Source organism: Glandiceps talaboti, chromosome 5, assembly GCF_964340395.1.
Source record: "Glandiceps talaboti chromosome 5, keGlaTala1.1, whole genome shotgun sequence".
NCBI classification, from domain to species: Eukaryota; Metazoa; Hemichordata; class Enteropneusta; family Spengelidae; genus Glandiceps; species Glandiceps talaboti.
In genome coordinates, this window is record NC_135553.1 from 28828800 (window position 1) to 28855262 (window position 26463).

At 37.8% G+C, this 26463-nt stretch overlaps 2 protein-coding genes across 5 annotated transcripts in view; both read right to left on the bottom strand.

Annotated features, from left to right (window-relative positions):
* Nucleotides 1-26463, bottom strand: part of LOC144434765 (mannose-1-phosphate guanylyltransferase regulatory subunit alpha-A-like) — a 162097-nt gene that overhangs the window by 46874 nt on the left and 88760 nt on the right. For 3 of the 4 annotated variants that reach the window (XM_078123248.1, XM_078123246.1, XM_078123247.1), the window contains exons 5-8: nucleotides 25117-25176; nucleotides 24525-24655; nucleotides 17942-18076; nucleotides 16717-16861 (exon numbers count right to left, since the gene is read on the bottom strand). In XM_078123248.1, the coding sequence (XP_077979374.1) occupies nucleotides 16717-16861; nucleotides 17942-18076; nucleotides 24525-24655; nucleotides 25117-25176 (471 nt within the window). The remainder of the gene's footprint in view (nucleotides 1-16716; nucleotides 16862-17941; nucleotides 18077-24524; nucleotides 24656-25116; nucleotides 25177-26463) is intronic. The other variant, XM_078123249.1, reaches the window with a different exon arrangement.
* LOC144434819 (zinc finger MYM-type protein 1-like) lies at nucleotides 2749-14007 on the bottom strand. Its single transcript, XM_078123329.1, is given in 4 exon segments — nucleotides 2749-3707; nucleotides 3710-4136; nucleotides 4615-4768; nucleotides 13937-14007. Coding segments are annotated over 4 exon segments (1611 nt in total).

Sequence of the window (26463 nt, forward strand, 5' to 3'; positions counted from 1 at the left end):
ACGAAAATAGATATGCACATGTATGTCATAGAACACTGTGCTAATACCAATTTTGAATGAGATCTGTTCAAGCATGTCTGAGTTATGGCTTTGGACATGGAAAAATCGCAAACAAAATGGCTGCCAGGCAGCCATATTGTATTATATCACAACAAAAATGGATATACACATGTTTGTCATAGAACACTGTCCTAATACCAACTTTGAATGGGATCTGTTCAAGCATGCATGTCTGAGCTATGGCTTTGGACATGGAAAATTCGCAAACAAAATGGCTGATGGGTGGCCATATTGGATTGTATCATGACAACAATGAATATATGCACATGTAAGTCATAGAACACTGTCCTACTACCAACTTTGAATGAGATCTGTTCAAGCATGTTCAGCAATGGTTGCTTGGCAGCCATATTGGATTGTATCATATGAAACAAATTGACGTGCATATGTATGCCATAGTATGATGCCCCTGTACCAAGTTTGAAAAAAATCGGTCCAGGCATCTCCAACAAACGGCTCCGGACGGACGGAACCCAATCTATAAGTCCCCGTCCCGGACTTCATCCGGCAGGGACTGACAACAATCATCACTACACAACCAGCAATGTATAGATTCTAGGCCATTTACTCTAACAACCATCATGACTTCCCAACCAGCAATGTACAGATTCCAAGTCAATCAGTCTAACAACCATCATAACTCGATAACCAGCAATGTACAGATTCCAAGCCAATCACTATGGGGGCCCGTTCTGGTCACAATTATGTACTAATAATAAAACTACTGCTGTAATTAATATTATGTATTCCTTGAATTACTTAAATGTGTTTTGATTAATTTTATACACCGGTCTTAATTTTATGCAGTCTTGAATTAATTTTATGTATTCCTTGAATTAATTTTATGCATTCCTGGAATTAATTTCATGTTGTCTAGAATTAATTTTATGTATGTGCCGAATTATTGTTATTTATGTCACGAAATACAGTATGTGCCGAATTATTTTTATATGTATGTGCCGAATTATTTTTATTTGTCCTGAATTAATTTTTTGTATGTGCTGAATTAATTTTGTGTATGTCCCGAATTAATTTTGTGTATGTGCTGAATTTATTTTGTGTATGTCCTGAATTATTTTTTTGTATGTGCTGAATTAATTTTGTGTATGTCCCGAATTAATTTTGTGTATGTGCTGAATTTATTTTGTGTATGTCACGAATTAATTTTGTGTATGTGCTGAATTAATTTTGTGTATGTGTTGAATTAATTTTGCCCCTACAATCCTTTGCGCGAGATTTCTTATTCAAAATGGTGGCCCGCAGCTCGCAGTCGGTGGTGCTCAGCGGGTACGCGGGTTGTCATTCGAGAAAGGAATCAAGGAGGATTCTGCCAATTTTTGCTCAGTTGTTCGAGTTTTTCTGTCTCCCCTGAATTTAGGATCAACAGACGATCTAGAATAAATTTAGTGTCCGAGGTCAAACGAACATCCGGGTATTTATTACTGTAGCCCTATGCATATATGATAACGAACATCCACGACCGAAATCTGGTCGTACGACCGGTCGTGCGTGTAGCGTAGGCATTGAAAACAGTGGTTCATTTTTGGCCGCAGATGTGGATGATAATCCAACGGGACTACTGTATCTTCCCATATTATACAAGTAGCACTGCTAAGTTTACATCAATCTTTGACTTAATATTTGAGCAACATGCTATCAGCTGAGATAGAATTAGGGAAAATTCTGGTTGCTGTAGCTTGGATACCGGACACTTAGTAATTTGCTACAGCCATAACATCGATACAAGCACATATACAGGGAACCCAGGAACCGTGTGACAAACAAAACAAATAAATAAATTATCTAATACATGACAAATGAACAAGCAAACGAACGACAAGTATAGTATAGGGACAAATAAAATAATTAAATAAACCAGCAAATGAACAGATACTCATGGGGGTATACTAGATATGTTTATTTTCTATACCCATCACTATCTGTATAGAAAAAAAACATATCTAGTATACCCCATGAGTATATGTTTATTTGCTGGTTTATTTAATTATTTTGTTTGTCCCTATACTTGTCGTTCGTTCATTTGTTCATTTGTCATTTATTTGATAGTTTATTTATTTATTTGTTTGTTTTGTTTTGTTTGTCACACGGTTCCTGGGTCCCCCTGTGATGCAACTTGGACCACAGTCTCTTGTAAACTGTTATTCCTTTCCTAAATGGTTTTATTCTTGTCTATGACGGTCCTAATACAGAACAATGACGTTTGTCCACAGTTTCAAACGGTGCAATGCCGAAAAAGAGCGTTCACATGAAACACTACCAACTAGGGTTGTTAGGAATATTACAAGAATTTTGTTTATGACCGGAAAATATTCCGGATCACAGGCCAACAAAGCCTCACAGGCATTCTGTGGTCTTGACTTTATCGGAACTTTGCTGTGAAGCGTGACCCACTTGTCGATTTCAATATCTAATGTATTACCTCTCTGGAGAAACTTTCCATAGTATTCACTGATTGCTTCAACACGTGTTGGCGTCAACTGGTCAATGTTACATGGAACCAGTGCCTGGGCAGATAGCAAGTTCGAGTGCAGTTCATCAAATCTTGTCTCAAGCTCCTGGATGACGTGATCAACAAATGGGTAATATACGTTAACTTTGTAATAGTCACTGTTACTCTGTCCTTGACAATGGCCCGCATTCGATCGATGACGTTGTGTGCCCGCTGTTCTAGGTTTGTTGACTGATGTTTATGGCATCTGCTATGGATGTTATTCTATTCCAAAGTTTGTCCCACGTTGAATCACAGCGTCCATTTGTTAAACACTCTTTGCAAAGTTGGATGTCTTTGTAAGCTTTACCCAGATCGCAGTTAACTGCCTGTAGTGTTTTTGTTACAGCTGCACAATAGCTTAAGACGAAATGAGCCACAACCAGAGATACTAGAAATTGCGGATCTATAAGAAGCCTTGCGTATGAACCTGCATCTCTTTTAGCATCCCCATTGCTGTTGTCTTGTATTTGTTCAAGTGCTTCCAAAACTTGCCTGTATTTAGCAATCAGAGCTGATAAGGTATCTACTTTGGCTGTCCACCGGGTTGGACATAGCTTTGGAAGATATTTCCTTTGCGACCCATGTTTAGTTTCGATATTGGACTCCTTCAATTCATCCTCATCATTGTCAATGTGCAGCAGCTCGTCAAGATCACTATCCACTTCTTTACTGTTGACACTCTCAAAAATAGCTTTCCTCTTTGCGCTTCCGCTCAAAAACCATGTAAGTTTTTCTACGTTATCAAACAGGTTGCGAATTTCAGGAACTTGCTTGCAACCAGCTGCTAGGACTAAGGCAAGGACGTGTGAATGACAGTGGACATACGTTGCATTTTGGAAACGTTTCTGAATTATTGCTTGAACACCATTTTTGCTTGAGCTCATCACTGCTGCACCATCATAACCCTGTCCAACCAAGTTATCCATATTCAAACCCCATCTGGTTAGTGAGTCGATGATTGTGTTAGCAATTGTATGTGCATTCATTTGTCGTATTTGGACAAAGCCAAGGAAATCCTCACAGACTTCCTTTCCTTTGACATAACGGATACACAGGCTGATTTCTTCAGAGGTTGAACAATCTTGTGTTTCATCTGCCATAACACTCCAGTATTGAGATATTGAGCTGACAATCCTTCCCTAATTTCACTCTCACATAGTAACATTATTTCATTCTGGATTTGGGGTGAAGTATACTTAGCACTTCCGCTAGCATGTCGTAAGTGATCAGCCAAATCAGGATCAAATTTAGACTTCCAGTCAATGAAAAATGCAAAGTTTCCATCTTCAGCCTGGTCTTCTTTCACCCAGTTACCTCGATATGGAATCCCCCTTTGTCCCAAGACGATAACAACATCAATAATAGAAAGTATACCTTTCTTGATTCGGACTTGCCTGTTTTCTACTGCTTTGTCTATTTTCGCACAAATATCACTGCCTGCATTTTGCATACTATGCAGAAAGTTCATAGCTTTTTCAGTTGATACAATGTGGTCAACACTGGCAGCATGGTTGTCAAGGTAACTCTGTTTAACACCTGTTGCTTTTTTTCCAGTTCTTAAAACCTTGGTTTACAAAAGGTGAGTTGGAGACAGAGCCAAAACATAGGCAATAAGCACAATATGCGCTGTCATTTTTTACACTGTATCGAAGCCAGGGCCTATTTTCTTCCCACGATATATTGTACCTTCTACCTGCAGTTACAGGAAATGCGTATGCTTTGCTTGGCTTAAATTTTGCACGTAAGAATCGGTGTCGGTGGCCGAGCGGTTAGCTCGTACGCCTCTTACCTCTGCAGTCTGGGTTCGAACCCGCCTGGTGTTGGCTGGGTTTGATTTAAAATTTAACTAGGTCTGCATGTAAGAAGGGTGATGCTCAGTTTGACCCTGCCGAACAACGCAGGTTTTCCCCGGGCACTCCGGTTTCCTCCTGCTTCTTCAACACTAGGGCACTAGGGCGCTGCCCTGCGGCGACCGTTCAACAAATTTCCGAATTTATTTGGACAAATAAAGATTATTATTATTATTATTTTTATTAATTTGCCGGGTCGTGTGGGTTACTTGGATCTACAGTACAATCGGGGTTACACTCATTTGTGCAAATTTGTATTTGATCATCTGTAGCTTCGAGGTCCTTGCCCTCTAAACTTTGCTTACTGGTGGATGGCAGAGTCACGTCGGACTGGTGATCAGTTGGGCTGAAATTGTAAATATTGTTTTCAAAGTAAAATACTGTTGTAAATGCAATTGTGTCATCAACTCCCTGCATGTAACCTAATCTTTTAAGTCAAGAATCATTTGGCCTTATACATGAAATTTAAATACATAATTTAAACACCCGCCCGTTAATTAAAGAAGCATTAAAAAATTAAAACTTACATTTCCGCAATATTAAGATCAAATTATGTTTAATCTGAAAAAAATGGTGATTTATTGCATTTAGGGAAACCAAAAATACTGTCACGGATAGTGCATGAAACTGGACGATAACCTTGCTTTCTGCATTTTTAAGAGTGTAATTTCCATAGTAAAATTCATTACTGTTGTCGGATATTGTCACCATGATAGACAGATTAGTTTACATGTCACACTAGTTGTATTTTTTTTTTGGCACAATTGCCGGGCCTTTCCAGTTGTGGCAAATCAAATCAAAGTTCACGAGAGCGATTTTCCACTCGTCTATAACCCAAACCCTAACGCAGCAGCTAGTAGTAATAATTTTATATCCCGTATCGAAAATGTCTAGAAATGATTACCTGACACTACCGCGTTCATCAGTTCCTGATCAAGAAACGCTAACTCAGGCCAAATTAATTAACATATCTGTTTTGTGGTCCCATGCGCGTAAGACTTTGAAGGTTTCAATGGAAAACACAGTATTTTTGAATAGGACTTTACTGCTTAGCTTTGCTTTCCTGCCTACAAAAGTTTTGTTACAAATGTTGTATAATATGCTACAAAAATTATGTGTGTTTTATGACCGCTTACCCGCTTATCATTCAGAATTTTTGAGTGGACGCAATACAGAGACTTTAATTACTATGGCCTCATTCATAATTGTGACGAAGAATTATATTTAGTACATGATGGACCCCATATGTGGAAAAATGACCTTATTTGGACCGGTGACCCACTTGACACCCGACAGATTTGCATGACGTTACCCTTATATGATAAAAATTGTGACGTATTCGAAATGCTAAATTTCAGCTGGTTATAGCTTTCAGTCACAACACAGTCAACTTCATGAACATGGCATCTGTATGGAATCAAGATGGAGTGCCCTTTATCAAAATTTTTTTACAGTCTACTTCAAAAGATGACCGACCTGCGTTTGTGAGATGTTCTTGTTTGGAACGCGTCCTGAGTGACTGTATTGTCAGGAAGAATTGAATACTGGACGAGCTTCGCGCTCAGCAGTTTCACCTAGTGTTAAATAGAGAGTTTGGTGATGTCTTCGAGGATGTTGAGGGCACAATTGCTGCATTGATAGATGCATACTTTGATAATGCAGCAAAGTTTGAGTTTGCCCTTACCAAATTGGAGGAAACTCCATGCTCTGACGACGATTCAGAGTGATATAGTGACAGTGTCACCCACAAAGTAAACGGCCCTTTTCAGGGCCACCAAATATTCCAAAAGGAGATTTGCCATTTACCAGTAAATTAATGTTTTAGCATAAGGAACACGATAGATAGAGCGCATATTCGGAGTCGCTGCATGCAGGCAACTTCACGTCTGCATGACATTTTCCTTTGATGTGATGGTATGTATGCTTACCCTGTCGGTTTCTTGACAAATGTCAAAATAGACTGCTGGACACGACGTCACTTTTTTGGAGTTTCACTCTCTGACATTGTGACTAGTAACTTCTTGTCTTCAAATGAAGGAGACTCAAGAAAACGCACAGAGCATGTGCGCGCTTCTTTTGCACTTTCCCGCACAAAGAATTTTCAGTTTGCTACACTGCAAAAGTTACAATTTTTGACACATTTTATTCAAAGTTAAGCCAGCGTACAATAGATCTGATATCGAGGAGTCAGTGTAAATACAGTCGCTGTTGACTTGCCTTTATTAGTGAACCACCAATTCAAAGCTCGCGTCCTGGGAATCGTAACGTTAATAGCGATTTTAATAACATCGTTATGTATTCGAAAATTTCCCAGGGGGGGCAGCTGCTACGGTACTGTTACTATTATACACAACCAGCAATGCACAGGTTACAAGGTGATCACACTAACAATCATCATCACTACACAACCAGCAATGTATAGATTCCAAGTCAATCACAACCAGCATAACTCCCTAACCAGAATGTACAAATTCCAAGCCAATCAGACTAACAACCATAATAACTCCACAACCAGTGACATACAAGCCAATAAGTCTAACAACCAGCATAACTTCACAACCAGTGACATACAGATTCCAAGCCAATTAGTCTAATAACCATCTTAACTCCACAACCAGCAATGCACAGATTCCAAATCAATCACACTAACAACCAGCATAACTCCACAACCAGCAATGTACAGATTCCGATTCAACCACACTAACAGTCATTATGACTCCACAACCAGCAATGTACAGATTCCAAGCCAATCACATTAACAACCACCATTACTCCATAACCAGCAATGTACGGACTGAACATTTTTCAACAAATAAATCACACCGAACTCCTTAAAGGCCAAGGTCCAAACAGGCTATGTGCCCACGCTACGGAAGTAGGTTGCGCATGTGCAACGGAATACGTTTGTTTATCTGGGAGGAGCATTTGGTAAATCCGACCCAGGTAGTTTATCAACATATTAGTGGCTGTTCACACATATTGGTTACATATAGTTCTTGCCTAATCCGAAGAGTCCCTTGTTATATTTTTTTTTCAAGTCTAGTGGCAGTGTTTCTGCTACGTTTTTTTCCGGTGCGTACGTACGGCCAGACACCCAGTCTGGGTGAAACACGTATTTCTATAAACTTATACATACAAATTATAACCCGAAAAATTATATTTTGAGGGACCTGTTCTAACACGATCCAAACACTATTACACAGTGACAATTTGTATCATTGAAATTGTAAACTGAAATTCTTGGGTACGAACAAACTTACTTACTTGTATCATTTGTACAAGGTACTAGATTACAGTTGCACACGTACACACTAGCGTCGGCATTTGGTCGATCGTTATCACACCAAAATCGTTTTGACAACATAATCGTGAAAACTTCAAAATTAACTTCACAAGTATCGCACGGGTCAGAGCGGACTAAGCTTTGCACTTCCTTACTTACTGCGATCTCGAGTTTGGTAGAAATGTCGTTGATTTTCGTTATTTTCCTTCCGTGTTCTAATTCTTTGAAAGTATCTGTTATGGCTGTTTTATGATTGATTAAACTTGTATTTCCAAACCCAATGTCCCATCTCAGAAAACAGTCAATAAAATCACAAACATGTGCTTCTCCGAGTTATCCCGATGTGTACGAGTACCACCCCAGCTATTTCAAAACAAACACATAAATGCATACGTCGTGATGGGGTGAGTACGGACTCTTGTTTGGTCTCCGCTCTGTCTCCGTGCGTATGTTTGACTACGATGTCAGTCGATGTCATTTACATGACGAGGATTATTGCTGGATAGTGCCAAAACATATGGAAACGATTTTTGAGAAATCTGGAAAGAATTTAATACGATTTCTCAACTCTCAAATTTGAATGAAACAAATATTTATGATGCCTCCATGATTGTACTTTGTAGTCTTGTCAGTTCGCGTTACGTTCATCTCCACAACATGCACAGAGCTAGAGATCGTAGCAGTCGACAGGTATAGGAACTAGACTAGGCAGTGATGTATGATCTATGTGTACAACATAGACAGTTGTCCTTGAAATTTGATGATCATTACAGAAATAAAAGAGTTGCCAACGTTAGATTTGTTTATGAATTATATCACTCGTTTATCAGTATCAAATGTCGCACTAAATGTTTCAAACATGTCTTGCTTCGGGGTCATCAGAAAATTTAACTGAAAGTATGGGAATTCTTGATCGAAATATATTCAGTCATAAAATCCTCAGGTTTCTGACAATTTCCAATACTTGTTACAAGAAAGGCTGCATTCCAAGAATATTTGATTAGCTACATGTATTACATCTGATGCCATACACGTGACACGCACGATCATTGTCCAGTTTGCACCACATGGTGTGCCTCACCTCCTGTACACGTACCGTACGTCTATCTTGTCTGTCAGTGCTACATTTTGCTTCCTCTCTTCATTTTTCTCAGATGTTTTAAGAATTTGAAAATAGTCAGTGTCCGATCGACAAAATTTCTTTCCGCTGAAGTTTAGAAAACATTTAGTTCTACTCTACGTAAACGTCGTGTTGTTGCATCATACATCATGAGACGTCACATTGACCTCACACTTCGCTTCGCGCTTCCTTCAACGTCCGGTCCCTATGAAACTAGTTTGAAGGCTTTCGCTAGCGATAGCGTGGCCAGTCTTGTTTTACCGCGTAATCCTCAAATGTTTTCCAAATAATTGTGAATTTATTTCTTTTTTTTTTACACTTTGGATATTTTACTTGCTATTAGTACTTCTGGGAAACTCATATTTAATTTTCCGACCTTAGAATTTTTTTCAATGGTCGTCAGGTTTTAGTACTTTCCTTAGCCGGTCCACAACTAAACTGTTGTACGTGGTTATACTTATAAGTTATAGCTGGGCGTTGTGACCGGTAGGTAACCGGCTATTATAGGTATAGGTACGTCAACGACACAACTACTTGACAGAAAACACTTGTCGCGCGCACAAAAAGTTGTATGAAATTGTGATTTTACTAAGGAGTGTAGCAACCCAGAACGTACATCGATCAAACTGAGAAACATTTTGGTTTCATTTTATGTCATTCTATTTCAGTAACAATGTATCATTTTCACGTACCGTTCGCACATGTGAGCTTGATTTTAGGCAAAATATCGGGCTAACAGAGTGCACACAGACTCTTTTGTTCGCTTTTATTGTTTGCATTCGGTATTTGGCATTTCGCACGTTGTTTATTTGCACCATTCACAGTGTCTTATCATGCTTTGTGTAACTTGTAAGCCTAATTGACAACTGGCCAACGGTTTTTACTAGACAAATTTGAAACAAATTTTGGGTCAGTTTGACGGTAAACCTGCTATGTTGGCTACCAAACTTAGTTAACGTCAGTTATTTCTACTCATGTTGCATCACTATATATTTACAAACAGTATATATGAAATATGAGAGCCATGTGAAACTTTTTCAGTGCAAAATGGGATGAAGACATGAGGGCAAAGTCAGTGCTCCTTACAGCAGTTTGAATTTCCCGCATATGCATACATTACCCATAATCCTCTTTATATAGTGGACCTTGGCCTTTAAATGCTTCCATTCCACCTTAAAACAATATACGTGATTATTTGGCTGTTGCTATGGGTGTGGTCTTGTTGCTATGCAAATTTACATACATTTTTTGAATGTTTATTCAATTGTCTATTAAACCCTGTTGTTATCTTTGTGAAATACACCACCGTTTGGCTGTTGCTATGGGCGTGGTCATGGTTGCTAGGGTATTTGCATACATTTTTTGAATGTTTACTCACTTGCCTACCAGATGATGTTGTTATTTGACCAAAGTATACTACCATTTGGTTGTTGCTAAGGGTGTGGTCATGGTTGCTAGGGAAGAAAATCTGCAGAATAACACTTTCGGAACCATCTCAGCAAGTTTCAGACTCATTGACCAAGTACTTTTTGAGATATAAGTTTTTGACCCAAAATGAACATTCTTACACCTAATTTGCATATCACTCATGGAATCATTGTATGCTTAATATATCTTCGTCCATACATCCCTAGATGCATCCCCATCAAGTTTCAGCCCAATCTGCTCAGTAGTTTTGGAATTATAGATTTTTAACCAAAAAGACACATTTTTAGCCCTAATTTGCATATCACTGATGGAATCATCATGTCATGAACAAATCTTACTTTACACTCCCTAAAGAATATTCCCACCAAATTTCGCACCAATCCCCCCCCCCACCCACCCGAAATGGTCACATATGGAATTTCCATATGTGACCATTTGAAGGGGGGGGGGGGGGGGGGGGGGGGCAGTGTTTGGTTGTTAGTTGGTTTGTTGTCGTTTACTCATGTATGTATCTACTCATTTGTCAGGTTATTTTGTTTGTTTACTTGTTTGTTTGTTTTTGTTTGTTTACTTGTATGTTTATTTTGTTTTGTTTATATTTATAAACAGAACAAAATGTGCCTGAGCACCCTGTGGAGGGACTGTTATCCGACTAAACTTTCTATTACGACGGCTTAGATTTTGAAAAGTCAAAGATTGTACTGTGAGGACACAATGCTACATATGAAGTGATAATGGTGGAACCTGCCTTTAATAGACAGTGATGTAGCCAATGGGAAAACATAGAATTATAGAAATATCGACTTAAACCATAGCTCTCGGAAGTAGACCACGGAGTCGTGGTTTGGGCCGTCTTTGGAACAATTATCCAGTACATAGATGCAACAGCTCCGTTAATCTACGGAGATCGTAGTCAGGGCCGTAGCCTGACCAAATTGCCAAGGGGGGGGGGGGGGGGGGGGGGGGCAGAACTTTGTCTTGGTGCAATCATGCATTTAAAATTTAGAAAAGTGCTAATTTACATAAATTTGCATGCAATTTACATAATATATATTTTAGTATACGCAATTAAATATCATATGTAAGGTCAGAAAAAATAAAAAATGCTTGTCAACGGGTAACCTAACCCATCACATTGGGTAAGTAGGTCGGTTTCATTTTTCAATGCTTGACAAGGATAAAACAAACCATATATAATGATACCAAAATATTTCAGGTCAAGTTTAGATAGAACTTATTCAGTCATCTTGATACTATCTCATGCAATTTGTCTGTATAGCTACAGTTAGGAAATGTACACAATTTACGGTTAAACAAATGGTGTAGTTCCTCGCACCCTCTCTTCTCAAAAAATGTTAAGCCCCGCCAATTGAAACTCAAGCATTATTTTAGCCACCCCTTCTCAGGCTTCTGTCACCTACACTACAGTGGAGATATAAAATCATATGGTACAATGATGCATTGGAAGGAGACAACTCCAAAGGTGGAAAAAAAATTGAACATAAGACAGTGTAGGAGGCCATTGAGAGGCATAAAATATCGAACCATAGACATAATAAAATACCAGAATTGAAACAATTATGATATGTATTACATATTATCTGGAAGTGTATTTTGTTGTGGCAAAGCTGAAAGATATTTTGCGGATGTGCACATGGAAAATGACTTCTCCTGAAGTTTAATTTTGTTCCAAATAAAGAGCAAAACATTTCAAGACTTTCAGACTTTTGATGGCCCAATGGTTGTAAACTTTTGTTCAATTCTTTTTAGTGCACATTGGATATTTAATCTCAATTCATGCTTGTATGCAACATCAGAGCCAAGTAAACCACTGTATAAGATATTATATAAATTGGAATAGACTCAAATGTATATTGTTACATGTACTATTCAGAAAATATAAAGAAATATCCTTAATTTTGAAAAAAAAAATGCGAAGCCCGCATGAGGATATATTACCCATCACCAGAAAAACAAATATGGGTAGGTTGAACAGCTTTTTCATTTTTTCTGGCCTAATGTCGTATCTTTCAAAGTAGTTGCCGAACAGATGTCACATTCAAAGTAAAAAAAATGGATGGTGCTTTCTCAAATAAGTAACACAACAAAATAATCATTTTCTTTACCCAACTCCCAACACTGTTATGGCCTCGTTTATGTCGGAACCCAAGGTGAACTCAGTGAATTCTCCTTGTCATTATCATTATAATGGAAATTGAAGTTTGGATTTTGATGTCGAAGGTACAGCTCTGTTTACAAATTCAGGGCCATTCTTTCCATAGCAAATTGTCGCTTCAAAATGAATTGCGGAATAACGCTAGTGTCAGTGTGCAATGAGATAATTATATCAAACAACATTTTAACCAAAGACAACGTCGAACACAATTATTGAAAGAAATATCTTCAAATAGTGGATCTTAAACTGCGTACCAAATTTAATAGTTTTTCAGGGCCACCAAATATTTCAAAAAGAGATCTGCCGTTTTATCAGCATGAAATATTTTAATATAAGGAACAAGATGTAAATGAGATCGAGCGTATCTTCGGAGTCACGAGTCACTGCATGCAGCATAGCAGGCAACCTCACGTTGAATGACAGTTTCCATTTGTTTTGTTTTGTTTTTTTGTGGGGGGGGGGGTTTCACTCGCTGACATTAAGCTTATAATTGCGACTTGCTATCTTCAAATGAAGGAGACTTTCAAGACTACTGTTACTCGCAGAAAATGCACAGTGCATGTGCGCACTTCTTTTGTACTTTCTTGTGCAAATTTTTTTTAATTTGCTGCAAAATGTTACAATTTTAACTGGACATATTTTAATTCAAATTTAAGCCAGCGTACAATAGCGATATAAGATACATATTGCCATGAGTCAGTGTACAGTCACGTTAGTGAACTATCCATTGAAATCGCACATGCTAGGAATCGTCACGTAAATAACTATTTTAATAGTATCGCTATGTATTCAAAAAGTTGCTTTTTTTCTTGCTTTTTTTCCAAAATCTCGGGGGGGGGGGGGGGGGGGCAGCTTGCCCCCCCCCCCTCCCGCAGGCTACGGTACTGGTAGTCTGCTTCCCGACGTCCGTATTTCGATTAACTTTCCAAGTACTCTCTCTACATTACAGTAATTACAGTAATGTAGAGAGAGTACCTGTAAAGTTAATCAAAATATGGACATCAGGAACCAGACTAAGGTGATTGCGGTTAACGGTTGAAACCAACTAACTCTAACGGCAATGAAATAACTTTTTTGGCAAATGTCATTGACACGAAGTCTTCGTCAGCTTTGATTTTGATAGTTTGGTACAATTACAAATACGTCGCAGTACAGGTCGCAGTGACTTTGTGCGACCGAGCTCAGACAGGTAGTATGAGTGGTCGTACTACCATGTCGCAGATATCATTTTTGAGTTTGTACGAGTCGCACATCCAAGTCGCAGATACCCATGATAGACACGATTAAGTAAATGCACTCGAACAACCAAGACAACTCTACAACCAGCAATGTACAGATTACAGGTCAACTAACCATCATGACTCCATAACCAGCAATGTACAGACTACAGGCCAATCAACCATAATGATTCCACAACCAGCCATGTACAGATTCCATGCCAATCACCCTAACAACCACCATAACTCTACAACCAGCAATGTACAGATAACAAGCCATCCACTCTTACCATTCAACCATCATGACTCCACAACCAGCAATGTACAGATAACAAGCCATCCACTCTAACCATTCAACCATCATGACTCTACAACCAGCAATGTACAGATAACAAGCCATCCACTCTTACCATTCAACCATCATGACTCCACAACCAGCAATGTACAGATAACAAGCCATCCACTCTAACCATTCAACCATCATGACTCTACAACCAGTAATGTACAGATTATAAGCCATGCACACTAACCATTCAACCATCATGACTCTACAACCAGCAATGTACAGATTATAAGCCATGCACACTAACCATTCAACCATCATGACTCTACAACCAGCAATGTACAGATTATAAGCCATGCACACTAACCATTCAACCATCATGACTCCACAACCAGCAATGTACAGATAACAAGCCATCCACTCTAACCATTCAACCATCATGACTCTACAACCAGCAATGTACAGATTATAAGCCATGCACACTAACCATCAGCATACACTCCACAATCAGATACAGATTCAAAGCCAATCTCTCTAACAACCATAAGAACTCCACAACCAGTAATGTACAGATTACAAGACAACCACACTAACAACCAGCATGACTTCACAACCAGCAATGTACAGATTCTGAGGGAATCACTCTAACAACCATCATAACTCCACAACCAGCAATGTACAAATTACAAGACAACCACAATACCAATCATCATGACTCCACAACCAGCAATGCACAGATTCCAAGCTGATCACACTAACAACTATCATGACTCCGTAACCAGCCATGTAAAGATTATAAGCCATCGACACTCAGAACCAGCACAACTTCACAACCAGTAATCTACAGATTCCGAGGGAATCACTCTACCAACCATCATAACTCCACAACAAATAATGTACAGATTCCAAGTCAATCACTCTGACAACCATCAAGAATCTATTAAATAATTAGAAGCATACATGTGTATTAACACATTCATACTTTAACTTCCTATTGTAAAACTACACATTTCTTTGTTGCAATTCTCACACTATGGATTTAACCATACAGTAGCAGTACATTCCATATTAGTTGTTTGTACTTACACTGGCACTAATCCATATTAGCTGTTTGTACTTACACTGGCACTAGAACCCACATTAGTTGTTTGTACTTACACTGGCACTAATCCATATTAGCTGTTTATACTTACACTGGCACTAGAACCCACACTAGCTGTTTGTACTTACATGTACACTGGCACTAATCCATATTAGCTGTTTGTACTTATACTGGCACTAATCCATATTAGCTGTTTGTACTTACATTGGCACTAATCCATAATAGCAGTTAGTACTTACAGTGGCACTAATCCATATTAGCTGTTTATACTTACACTGGCACTAGAACCCACACTAGCTGTTTGTACTTACATGTACACTGGCACTAATCCATATTAGCTGTTTGTACTTATACTGGCACTAATCCATATTAGCTGTTTGTACTTACATTGGCACTAATCCATAATAGCAGTTAGTACTTACAGTGGCACTAATCCATATTAGCTGTTTATACTTACACTGGCACTAGAACCCACACTAGCTGTTTTACATGTACACTGGCACTAATCCATATTAGCTGTTTGCACTTATACTGGCACTAATCCATATTAGCTGTTTGTACTTACATTTGCACTAATCCATAATAGCTGTTAGTACTTACATTGGCACTAATCCATAATAGCTGTTTGTACTTACAGTGGCACTAGAATCTACGTTAGCTGTTAGTACTTACAGTGGCAGTAGAATCTACATTAGCTGTTAGTACTTACAGTGGCACTAGAATCTACATTAGCTGTTTGTACTTACAGTGGCACTATAATCTACATTAGCTGTTTGTACTTACAGTGGCACTATAATCTACATTAGCTGTTTGTACTTACAGTGGCACTATAATCTACATTAGCTGTTAGTACTTACAGTGGCACTAGAATCTACATTAGCTGTTTGTACTTACAGTGGCACTATAATCTACATTAGCTGTTTGTACTTACAGTGGCACTATAATCTACATTAGCTGTTTGTACTTACAGTGGCACTACAATCTACATTAGCTGTTAGTACTTACAGTGGCACTAGAATCTACATTAGCTGTTAGTACTTACAGTAGCACTAGAATCTACATTAGCTGTTTGTACTTACAGTGGCACTAGAATCTACATTAGCTGTTTGTACTTACAGTGGCACTAGAATCTACATTAGCTGTTTGTACTTACAGTGGCACTAGAATCTACATTAGCTGTTTGTACTTACAGTGGCACTATAATCTACATTAGCTGTTTGTACTTACAGTGGCACTATAATCTACATTAGCTGTTTGTACTTACAGTGGCACTATAATCTACATTAGCTGTTTGTACTTACAGTTACAGTAGAATCTCATGATGAATTTTTTGCATTAGCGGGTCAAGTGCGACTTTCCCGACTTGGTGAGCCAGCAAGTCGGGTGTTATAAAAATTGTTTGCATCTCTAAAGCTAATTGCAATGTCACTGATAATAGGTCAAAAAAACTAATAACAACTGATATGACATTAGGGGCTTCACACTTAGACATTGAGCTTAGCTTTGCCTGATGCGTTATGTAATAGTGCTTTTAAATTATCACATTTGTAATTATTGGCAACAAACATCATTCAGTGATATGAAAGATAAGAAAACCCACTTCCTTAGTTAATGGCTCGATTCTGTAATGTACATAAGCTGTTTGTACACTGGCACTAGAACCCACATTAGCTGTTTGTACTTACAGTGGCACTAGAATCCACATTAGCAGTAGGATGGATAAAGACATCACCAATAATCTTAGGACCATCATCACAGTTCTCTGCTAATCTTTCAGGATGATACTTCCCATACAATTCAAGGTAGTGTCTGTTAGCATAGATGGCTGACCTGCAATACAATAAATCATTATGTACAAGTACACATAGGTTATACGTTAATGAAATATATTTGATTTTGTATTGTTATGAATGAGAACACACAAGCCTTCATAGAAGACAATTCCGTCTCACGTCAAAATATCCTAATGTAATAAATAATAAATTATAATGAATGAATGAATGAATGAATGAATGAATGAATGAATGAATGAATGAAAAAAAAATTTAAATAAAAAATTCACCAAGCCAAAAGTCAAGTCAAATGTAAGACAGGCACATGATAACATTGGGGTAGACACTTGAATAGATTCTCCATGTATTGCAATTTTTGAGTTACAAAGCATCATGGTTTGTCTCCATTTGGTCAACTTTTATGTCATGACATAAAGTGAGTGCATAGTATGTCACCTCTGTGCCAAATTTGAAAGAAATTTACCATTGCATATTAAAGATATGGATGTGTTTGGACGGATGCATAGAGGGATGAATTGAACAGTTGTAACATCCTCCTATTACTATTATACCAAATGAAAGGGAGGAGGAGGGGGGGGGGGCTAATTGGCTCATAGAGGAGAGGTTGAACCCTGCTTTTGGCATCAGCATTTCTAACACAATTGCACAATGTCATATAGCTCAATAAATGAACTTTGTTTTAGCCACCTCCCCCCCCCTCCCCTATATGAATGTTCATAAATGTAACATTGACAGGATTATGTATGGTGCAAACCATAATTGTAGTGTCACACCACCATGAACCCATACACTGTAAAAAACAAAGTAAACACATTAAATACTAATGGAAACCAAGCACTCAATATCACATTAGCAGTAACTTTTAATAAACTTGTAAACATCTCAGTAGTAACATAGATCATTTTATTATCTAAGCTAAAGTTTTCAAAATTTGATAAAAAGTGCAAAAATGAAGTTCAGCAATCACATTGACACCAGATCCATTCCCTCCTAAATGAACACATTTTGGTTATTGAGCTTGTTTGACATTGTTCGATTGTCCCTTAGATCAGGAACATTCAACTTTACTATGACTGAACGCTTGAATATAGTGGTACAGCGCCCTCACAGCTCTTACCCTGCTGATTTAATCTGACTCCAAAATCTCGATGTCTTGTAAACAAACAGTTTACCAGTTCCTGCCATTGGTGATAAAATGTCTTGTTCCAATCTTATTGTATCCCTACCATTGGATACATTATCAAGCCCACCACTGAAACACAATTTACCACACTAAAATCAATATAACTGTAAAACAAACAAAACTTCACCACTACAAATAACATTAGAAAACCACTCCTCTAAAAGAATGGTATTTAAACCCCACCTGTCTTTTATTTTTTTATTTATTTATTAAACTTCGACAAAAAGTCAGGGAAAAAGTCGCACAGGTGGCAAGTATATAAGAGCAACCCTCCACATACAACAAATGGCACAAACAAACAAGTCATTGAGAATGACATAGTCCCGCTATGATTGGGTTTTAAGGAATTATCACTACTCTGATCACACAACACCTGTAAACCTAAATCAAACAGACTTAGATATGTTGTGTCTGCTTGTTGGACATGGAACATACCTACAACAATAAAGGATGGGTCGGGTATGGGGAATCGTATCACGACGAAAATGGATTATGCACATGTATGTCATAGAACACTGTCCTAATACCAACTTTGAATGAGATCTGTTCAAGCATGTCTGAGTTATGGCTTTGGACATGGAAAATTCACAAACAAAATGGCTGCCAGGCGGCCATATTGGATCGTATCATGACAACAATGAATATGCACATGTATGTCATAGAACACTGTCCTAATACCAACTTTGAATGAGGTCTGTTCAAGCATGTCTGAGTTATGGCTTTAGACAGGGAAAATTTGCAAACAAAATGGCTGCTAGTCGGCCATATTGGATCGTATCATGAAACAAATTGACGTGCATATGTATGTTATTGTATGTTGCTCCTGTACCAAGTTTGAAAAAAATCGGTCCAGGCATCTCCAAGAAACGGCTGCGGACGGACGCACGGACGCACAGACAGACGGAACCCAATCCATAAGTCCCCGTCCCGGACTTCGTCCAACGGGGACTAACAAGAACATATTAAAAACAGTAGATACAGAATATACAAAAAATACACGAACGAATAACATACGAGAACAGAATTAAGAAATACGACACTTGGCACAATGACATCGATTGGCCCATGTGCAAGTATTAAAAGACATAAAACTATTTTCCAAAAGATTTCTATAAAATATACGGAGATCGTTTTTATATGAGTTGACACTTACTGGAAACGACAAGTCCGATTTGACTGGACAAGCATTCCATGTATAAAATATTCTGTTAAAAAATGACTGTCGGAATGCTTCACTGCAAAATTGTGGCATTTTCAGTAAGCTATCATCGTCTGAATTGAAATGTACATATTTATCAATATTAAGATCGTAATCGTTATTTATACATTTCCAAAAGAATACGCAATCAGACATCGCTCTTCTGTAGCTAAGGGGAAGGAGGTTTAAGGAAACAAGAGGATCTTTATAATCAGCCCCTTTATATTGATTGTAACCAAGAATGTATTTAGTAGCTCGTCTTTGGACACCCTCCAATTGAATCATTGATTTTTTTGTACAAACAGACCAAGATTGAGTAGAGTAATCTAAATTAGTTCTGACCAAAGAGATATACAAATTACGCTTAGTTTGTACCGAGCACGACTGACCGCATGTTCTCTTGATCAGGCCCAACATGCTATTTGATTTTTTACCACCTTATTTACATGTTGATCCCAGGATAGATTGTCCGTCACTTCCACCCCCAGGTCACACATACTATGGACCCTCTCAATGGGGACTTCAGACATAGAATAATTAAAAACAATGGGCTTACATTTCCTTGTAATGGAGAGTAACTTGCATTTACATATGTTGAATTTCATGCCCCATTTTACACTCCAAAGCATCAAATTATCGATGTCACGTTGCAAATCTAAACAATCTTCCTCTTTAGTAATTTCCTTAAGACATTTTGCATCATCAGCAAAGAGGGCACACTCTGACTTAGGACTTACATAGTTAGGTAAGTCGTTAATATAAAACAGAAAGAGCAACGGTCCCAAAATAGAACCCTGGGGCACCCCAGATGTAACAGCAGTCCAATCAGACATGGCACTGTCGACAACAACTCTTTGATAACGGTTATGTAAATAAGAGGCAAACCAATTTAGCAGTTTACCATGGAAACCGTACATTTGTAATTTATGCAGGAGAAGATCATGAGGCACAGAGTCGAATGCTTTTGAAAAGTCGAGATATACGACATCGACGTGACCAGCACGATTCAAAACTTTGCCAATTTCATGAAACACTTGTGTTAACTGGGTTGTTGTCGACCGACCCTTCAAAAAACCGTGTTGTACATCATGAATAAGAGGTTTTATATAATGATAAATAGAATTGATTATGCATCTTTCCAACACCTTACTAAAAAGACAGAGTAAAGAAATTGGCCTATAATTTTTCACATTGGCCTTATCAGAGTTTTTGTGAACAGGTATTACGTTCGCCGACAACCATTCGTCAGGCAATTTGCCAGACTGTATGGATTTGTTGAACAGAGAACAAAGGGATGGGGCTAACTCATTAGCACATTCTTTCAGAATACGTGCAGGTAGTACATCTGGTCCACAAGCCTTATTTATATTTAAATTTCTCAAAGTTTTGACAACCTCATTTACGTTGATATTCAAATTTCCCAGATGCTGATGTTGAGTAACTTCAACATCGGGAAAACTACGAGTCAGGGGTTGAGATGTAAAAATAGTATGAAAGTAATCGTTAAACAGACTAACTTTTGAAGATGCGTCAGAAGCAGGTTTACCGCCATAGAAGACAAAACCCGGTACACTCTTTGATTTTGTTTTGCATTTAAAAAAGCTCCAAAATCTCTTAGAGCATCTAGATATTGATTGTATTTGAAGGTGCACATATTTTTTAATTTGTTTCTAAGATTACGAAACTTCGACCGGGTCGAAGTAGTGTCACGGCGTTTTGCCTTCCGTCTTGCAGTTTGCACTTTGTTGCTAAGGTGTCTGATATCCTTATCAACCCATGTAGGTGCGTTTATATCTTTAATAATCGATGATGGAATAAACTGATTTGCAGCAATGAATACTAAATCCTTCCAACTTTGCCAATTGGTATTAATGTCGGAATCTAATAAGGCAGTGTGAAAGGGAATCGTACTCATGTAGCAGCGGAGGCCATCGAAGTCAGCCTTTTTGAAATTAAAAACTGAACGGGCACATTTTTGTAGCCTAGTGACGTTGGTGTGGAAACTGAACTCAATAACTGCGTGGTCACTGTCAAAGATATCAAAAGTCACGGTAGTTTCTGAGCAGCGATCCGGTTCACTAGTGAATACTAAGTCCAGTAAATTGCCCTTCCTGTGGGTAGATTGATTCACGATTTGGTCTTATCTTTAGAATTACACCAGTTCATATATACTCACAGGCAATTTAACAACCTTATGAGAATATGCATATCAGTCATTTCCCCATATATGGCCAAACAAATCTCTTCTTATGTCAACAGTGCTCCAACTGAAGTTAGAGCCAGGAGTAGTCTTGCTGCTAGATGTTCGGGATTTCTTGCGATACGATAAGCGAACAAAGTTCGCAGTGAGGGCTTGCCTGAACGTCTAGCTAATATCATTTTCAGACTTCACAGTAGTTTCTGAGTTTAAGTTTTTTGACCAAAAATCACATTTTTTGACCCAAATCACACACCTGTGATGAGATCATTTTGATTTGAACAATTTCCCAACTAGACACCCAAGGTAATGGACCCACCAAATATCATGGCAATCGGTTCAGCGGTTTTTGACTTTAAGTTGTTTACACACACACACACACACACACACACACACAGACAGACAGACAGACGCCAGGCAATCCCTATAGCACTACTCAACCTCAGTTCAGTTGTGCTAAAAATGCAAGCTTCAAATTTTGTATAATATGGAACATATATCAACCATAATAATACGCACCTGTCCTATGAAGTTTGTTGCTACAACTTTTATTTTTAATGAGTATTTTGAATAATGAAGCAGTATCATACACTCTTCAAATGCCATATAATTTGGCACATACATTAACCTAAGAAAGCACGCTCGTCCAAAAGAAATCTTATTGTTTTTTTTTAGTTTAATGAGTTATTTGTATAATTAATTATTCCCTTATGGGAGGCATTCAGTTTAAATCTGATTTTGAGAATAAATTTGGTGATAATTTTTTGTTGTTCTGTCAAATAATGATATATAATTACACAAACTGATTTTTCAGAAGGTATTGGCAGTCACAACTTCAGATATTTTTGTCCCTTTCATTGTCAGTGCGGGGCCGACTATTGTCATAATCGGATTAGTGAGCCGTTAATTATTTTCATTCAAATTTAAGACGACTGAAAATAACATTTTCTGACAAACTTTCACCGATTCTGACCATTTAATCAGTATACAGAAGTTCTGTAGTAACATAAATGTTGGTATTTTGAATTTTGTTTGTGATATAAATATTTTGTTTATTTGTGATGTCAATAAACAAACAACCCGTTTGTTTTATTAATATTTTATTACTTTAATCCATATTTCAGTTGTGTGTGTGATATTTGAATGTATGTATTTGCAACTATGATGTAGAAAATTTATTTTCCATTCAAATGTTAGTGAGGGGGGGGGGGGGGGGGGCTGGTGGAGAACAAACAATCCCATGAGGCCAGTGGTGGTGAAAGGGTTAGACTAACAAGTCATTGAAAATGACATAGTCACCGCTATGATTGGGTTTTAAGGAACTGGCATTTATGTTGTCATTTTCAAACCTGGTTAATGTTGTTTGGCCTCATATGGTTGTTTTTGATATCACTACTCTGTTCAAGCATGTCCAAGTTATGGCTTTGGACATGAAAACTGCGCCAACAAAATGGCTGCCAGGCAACTTTGAATGAGATCTGTTCAAGCATGTCTGAGTTATGGCTTTCGACATGGAAAATTCGCAAACAAAATGGCTGTCAGGCAGCCATATTGGATCGTATCACAACAACAATGATTATGCACATGTATGTCATAGAACACTGTCCTAATACCAACTTTGAACGAGATCTGTTTAACCATGTCTGAGTTATGGCTTTGGACATGGAAAATTCACAAACAAAATGGCTGCCAGGCAGCCATATCGGATTGTATCACGATGAAAATGGATATGCACATGTATGTCATAGAACACTGTCCTAATACCAACTTTGAATGAGATCTGTTCAAGTATGTCTGAGTTATGGCTTTGGACATGGAAAATTTGCAAACAAAATGGCTGCCAGGCAGCCATATTGGATCGTATCATGACAACAATGAATATGCACATGTATGTCATATAACACTGTCCTAATACCAACTTTGAATGAGATCTGTTCACGCATGTCTGAGTTATGGCTTTGGACATGGAAAATTCGCAAACAAAATGGCTGCTAGGTGGCCATATTGGATCGTATCATAAAACAAATTGACGTGCATATGTATCCTATAGTATGTTGCCCATGTACCAAGTTTGAAAAAAATCGGTCAAGGCATCTCCAAGAAACGGCTGCGGACGGACGGGATGGACACATGGATGCACGGACAGATGGAACTCAATCCATAAGTCCCCGTCCGGATGATGACAAGAGACAGAATAAACACAACAGGATCCATTGCCCAATCACAATGAACACTGATAAGCATTGCTATTCTTTCACACTGCAGTAAACACTCAGGCTTCTACAAATAAAAACATTACACATGGACTTCATGATTTCAATGGCTGCAATTGTATATTTTCTAACTGATAATCACCTACTTCTACATCCCTACTGTGCATGGCACACATATGCAATAGTTTACTTTCTAACTGAATCAACATTTCAACTTGACTACTTCTACATCCCCACTGTGCATGCACCTTAATGTAATCGTTTCTTTTGCATTAGAAGTTGTCTGAGGATGTGTATTAAATGTCATGCCACATGAGTGAAACACCAAGGCAACATCATTTTAGCTGTACTTGAAATATTCAAGTCAACAGTACATTTCATGTCAGAGGTTATTTCATTTTGAAATATTCAATTCAACAGACATTTCATTGTAAAGTTGACTTCATTTTCAATATTCTATTATTAGGCCATACATAAATACTTTTTAGTTTCATTTAAATGACTTGTTTTTTTAGAAATATTTTTAACTGAATTTTGTATCTTTCTCATCCAGCAACTTGTCAGATCTCAGTACAATCTTAGGATCTATATATACAAAGATTTGTTACAATATAATTTTTTGTTCATACACTTTCTCAAAGGAAATCAGGAAATTCACTTTACTGTAACTAAATACCAGGAGGAGGGCAGTCAGATGAGAATGTACAGTAGACATACAATAATGTAAACAAATTACATCACCTCCTTTATCATATCAATAGGTCAAACAAATGAACAGTGAGACTCACATACATGTAGGCAGGCCAGACAGACAGACAGACAGATAGACAGACAGACAGATTCAGGCAGACATACAATTTACAAATAGAGAGAGACAGACAGATGCAGACAGAAACATCATTTACATACTTGAACATAGCATCTTGGTTTTTCTGGAAGACTTCACCAATATTTTGAAATATTTCAGGTGAGAAAAGATACATTCCACAGTTGATGGTACTGCTGACAAAAGTTTGAGGTTTCTCAACATAATGGCAGACCTTGAATGATAGAGAGAAATGTTCATAATGGCAGACCTTGAATGATAGAGAGAAATGTTCATAATGGCAGACCTTGAATGATAGAGAGAAATATTCAAGTTATAAGCACTCTTCTAACTGGTCTCACAGCATAATGTACATGTGTTACATTCTGCTTTTGTGTTTAGTAGAATGTTTGTCTACAATTGGTATCAATACATGATTAGAATCAATGAGGAGGGTAAAACTTTGTGTCATAATATAATTACCAAATTCAACAATCACAGGATTAGCCAATCACACATGGATATAATTTATGACGGACTTAGACCTAGGTATCAGAGTGGGGCTGAACTATGCTATGTCAAATCATAATTCAACTGTAGGTTTGACTACTCTAATCAAACACAACCTATCATTGTAAACTAGAGAATGATAATGACTTGACAACCTATCATTGTAAACTGGAGAATGATACTCACTTCATGTGTTTGTTCATCTTCAACCAAACATCCATAGTTAAGAGACTGAAGTTTAGTGGCCTGTATGTAGACAATGAAAAACACTTCATCAATAAATAAATAAATAAATAAATAAATAAATAAATAAATAAATATAATTAAAGTGGCATGTACTTAAGTTTGTAAGCTGAGTGAGATTTCTTAGATAAAGCCATAATTGAAATGTATGTTTTTGAAAAGATTGAAATCCAAGTTTGGTGTTGTTAGAGCTATTGATAACAAAATAGATTTCTTTGATATTTTAGTATACTAATGAAGAATCATGTTTACGTGTTATTTCTAAACACCAAGTTTACATTTGCCCATTCTAGCAAGTGATGGTTAGATATGCTTCAAGAATAATAATACAACAGGTATCTAGTGATAATTTACAACAAAAAACTATGCCACCCCCCCCCCCCCAAGATGTACTCAACTCAGCTTGTTACATCAGATAGTTTTCTAATATTTCAAATCTAACGGTTACAATATATACATAACTTGCACAGCAAACACCTAGAGTTTAAACACCAAAAGTATCAAAACAGTTTCTTTCCTAAAACTATGTATTAGGGACTGGAACTCCCTAAATCATGATATGAAAGCCAGTCAGGACACTGATACTTTCAAGGCTAAAATCCATAAGCATTAAAGCCCCGGCTTTCAATCCTAGGTTCTTGCATCAGTGGCTACTCTGCCCCACAAACATCGCCTTATCTACTAGCAGTAAATCAAATGCCTATCATATACATATCAATTTCAAGTTTTACCATCAAAATATACCAAAGACAAGGTGAAGCAGTATCATTATTTTCAATTTTCCACTGCACAATATCGGGAGTGTTCGTGGCCATAGCTAGGGGCATGAAAGAGACGCTGTGGACGGCATGCAATGTCTATCTTTAGTGACACTTTCAATGGAATGGTTTTGACTCTCAGCAAGACCATGAAAATGTAACGCAAATGGGTTATATTCCGAACTCAATAACTAAGATTACGGTCCGAGGAGGAAAATGCCATTCTATCAAATCACAGCAATGTTATACTATTGTCTTGTTTAGCAGCTGTTACAGCGGTAGCGAGAGAGTGCTACGGAAGTCGACTTATTGTACCAACTCCGACCGACACGCCACTCAGACAATAGTTGTTCTGGGCATCCTTTTTTACCTTCCCTCCACTGTAGCTAACATATTATATAGTAATAAAATTCATGTATAAAGTGAGGTGTAGATAATATTCACATATGCAAATGGTAGATGTTCTACCTGAAACAAAAACAGAAATATTTGAACCTCACGAAAGGTGCCTCAATATTTACCACGGCTCAGA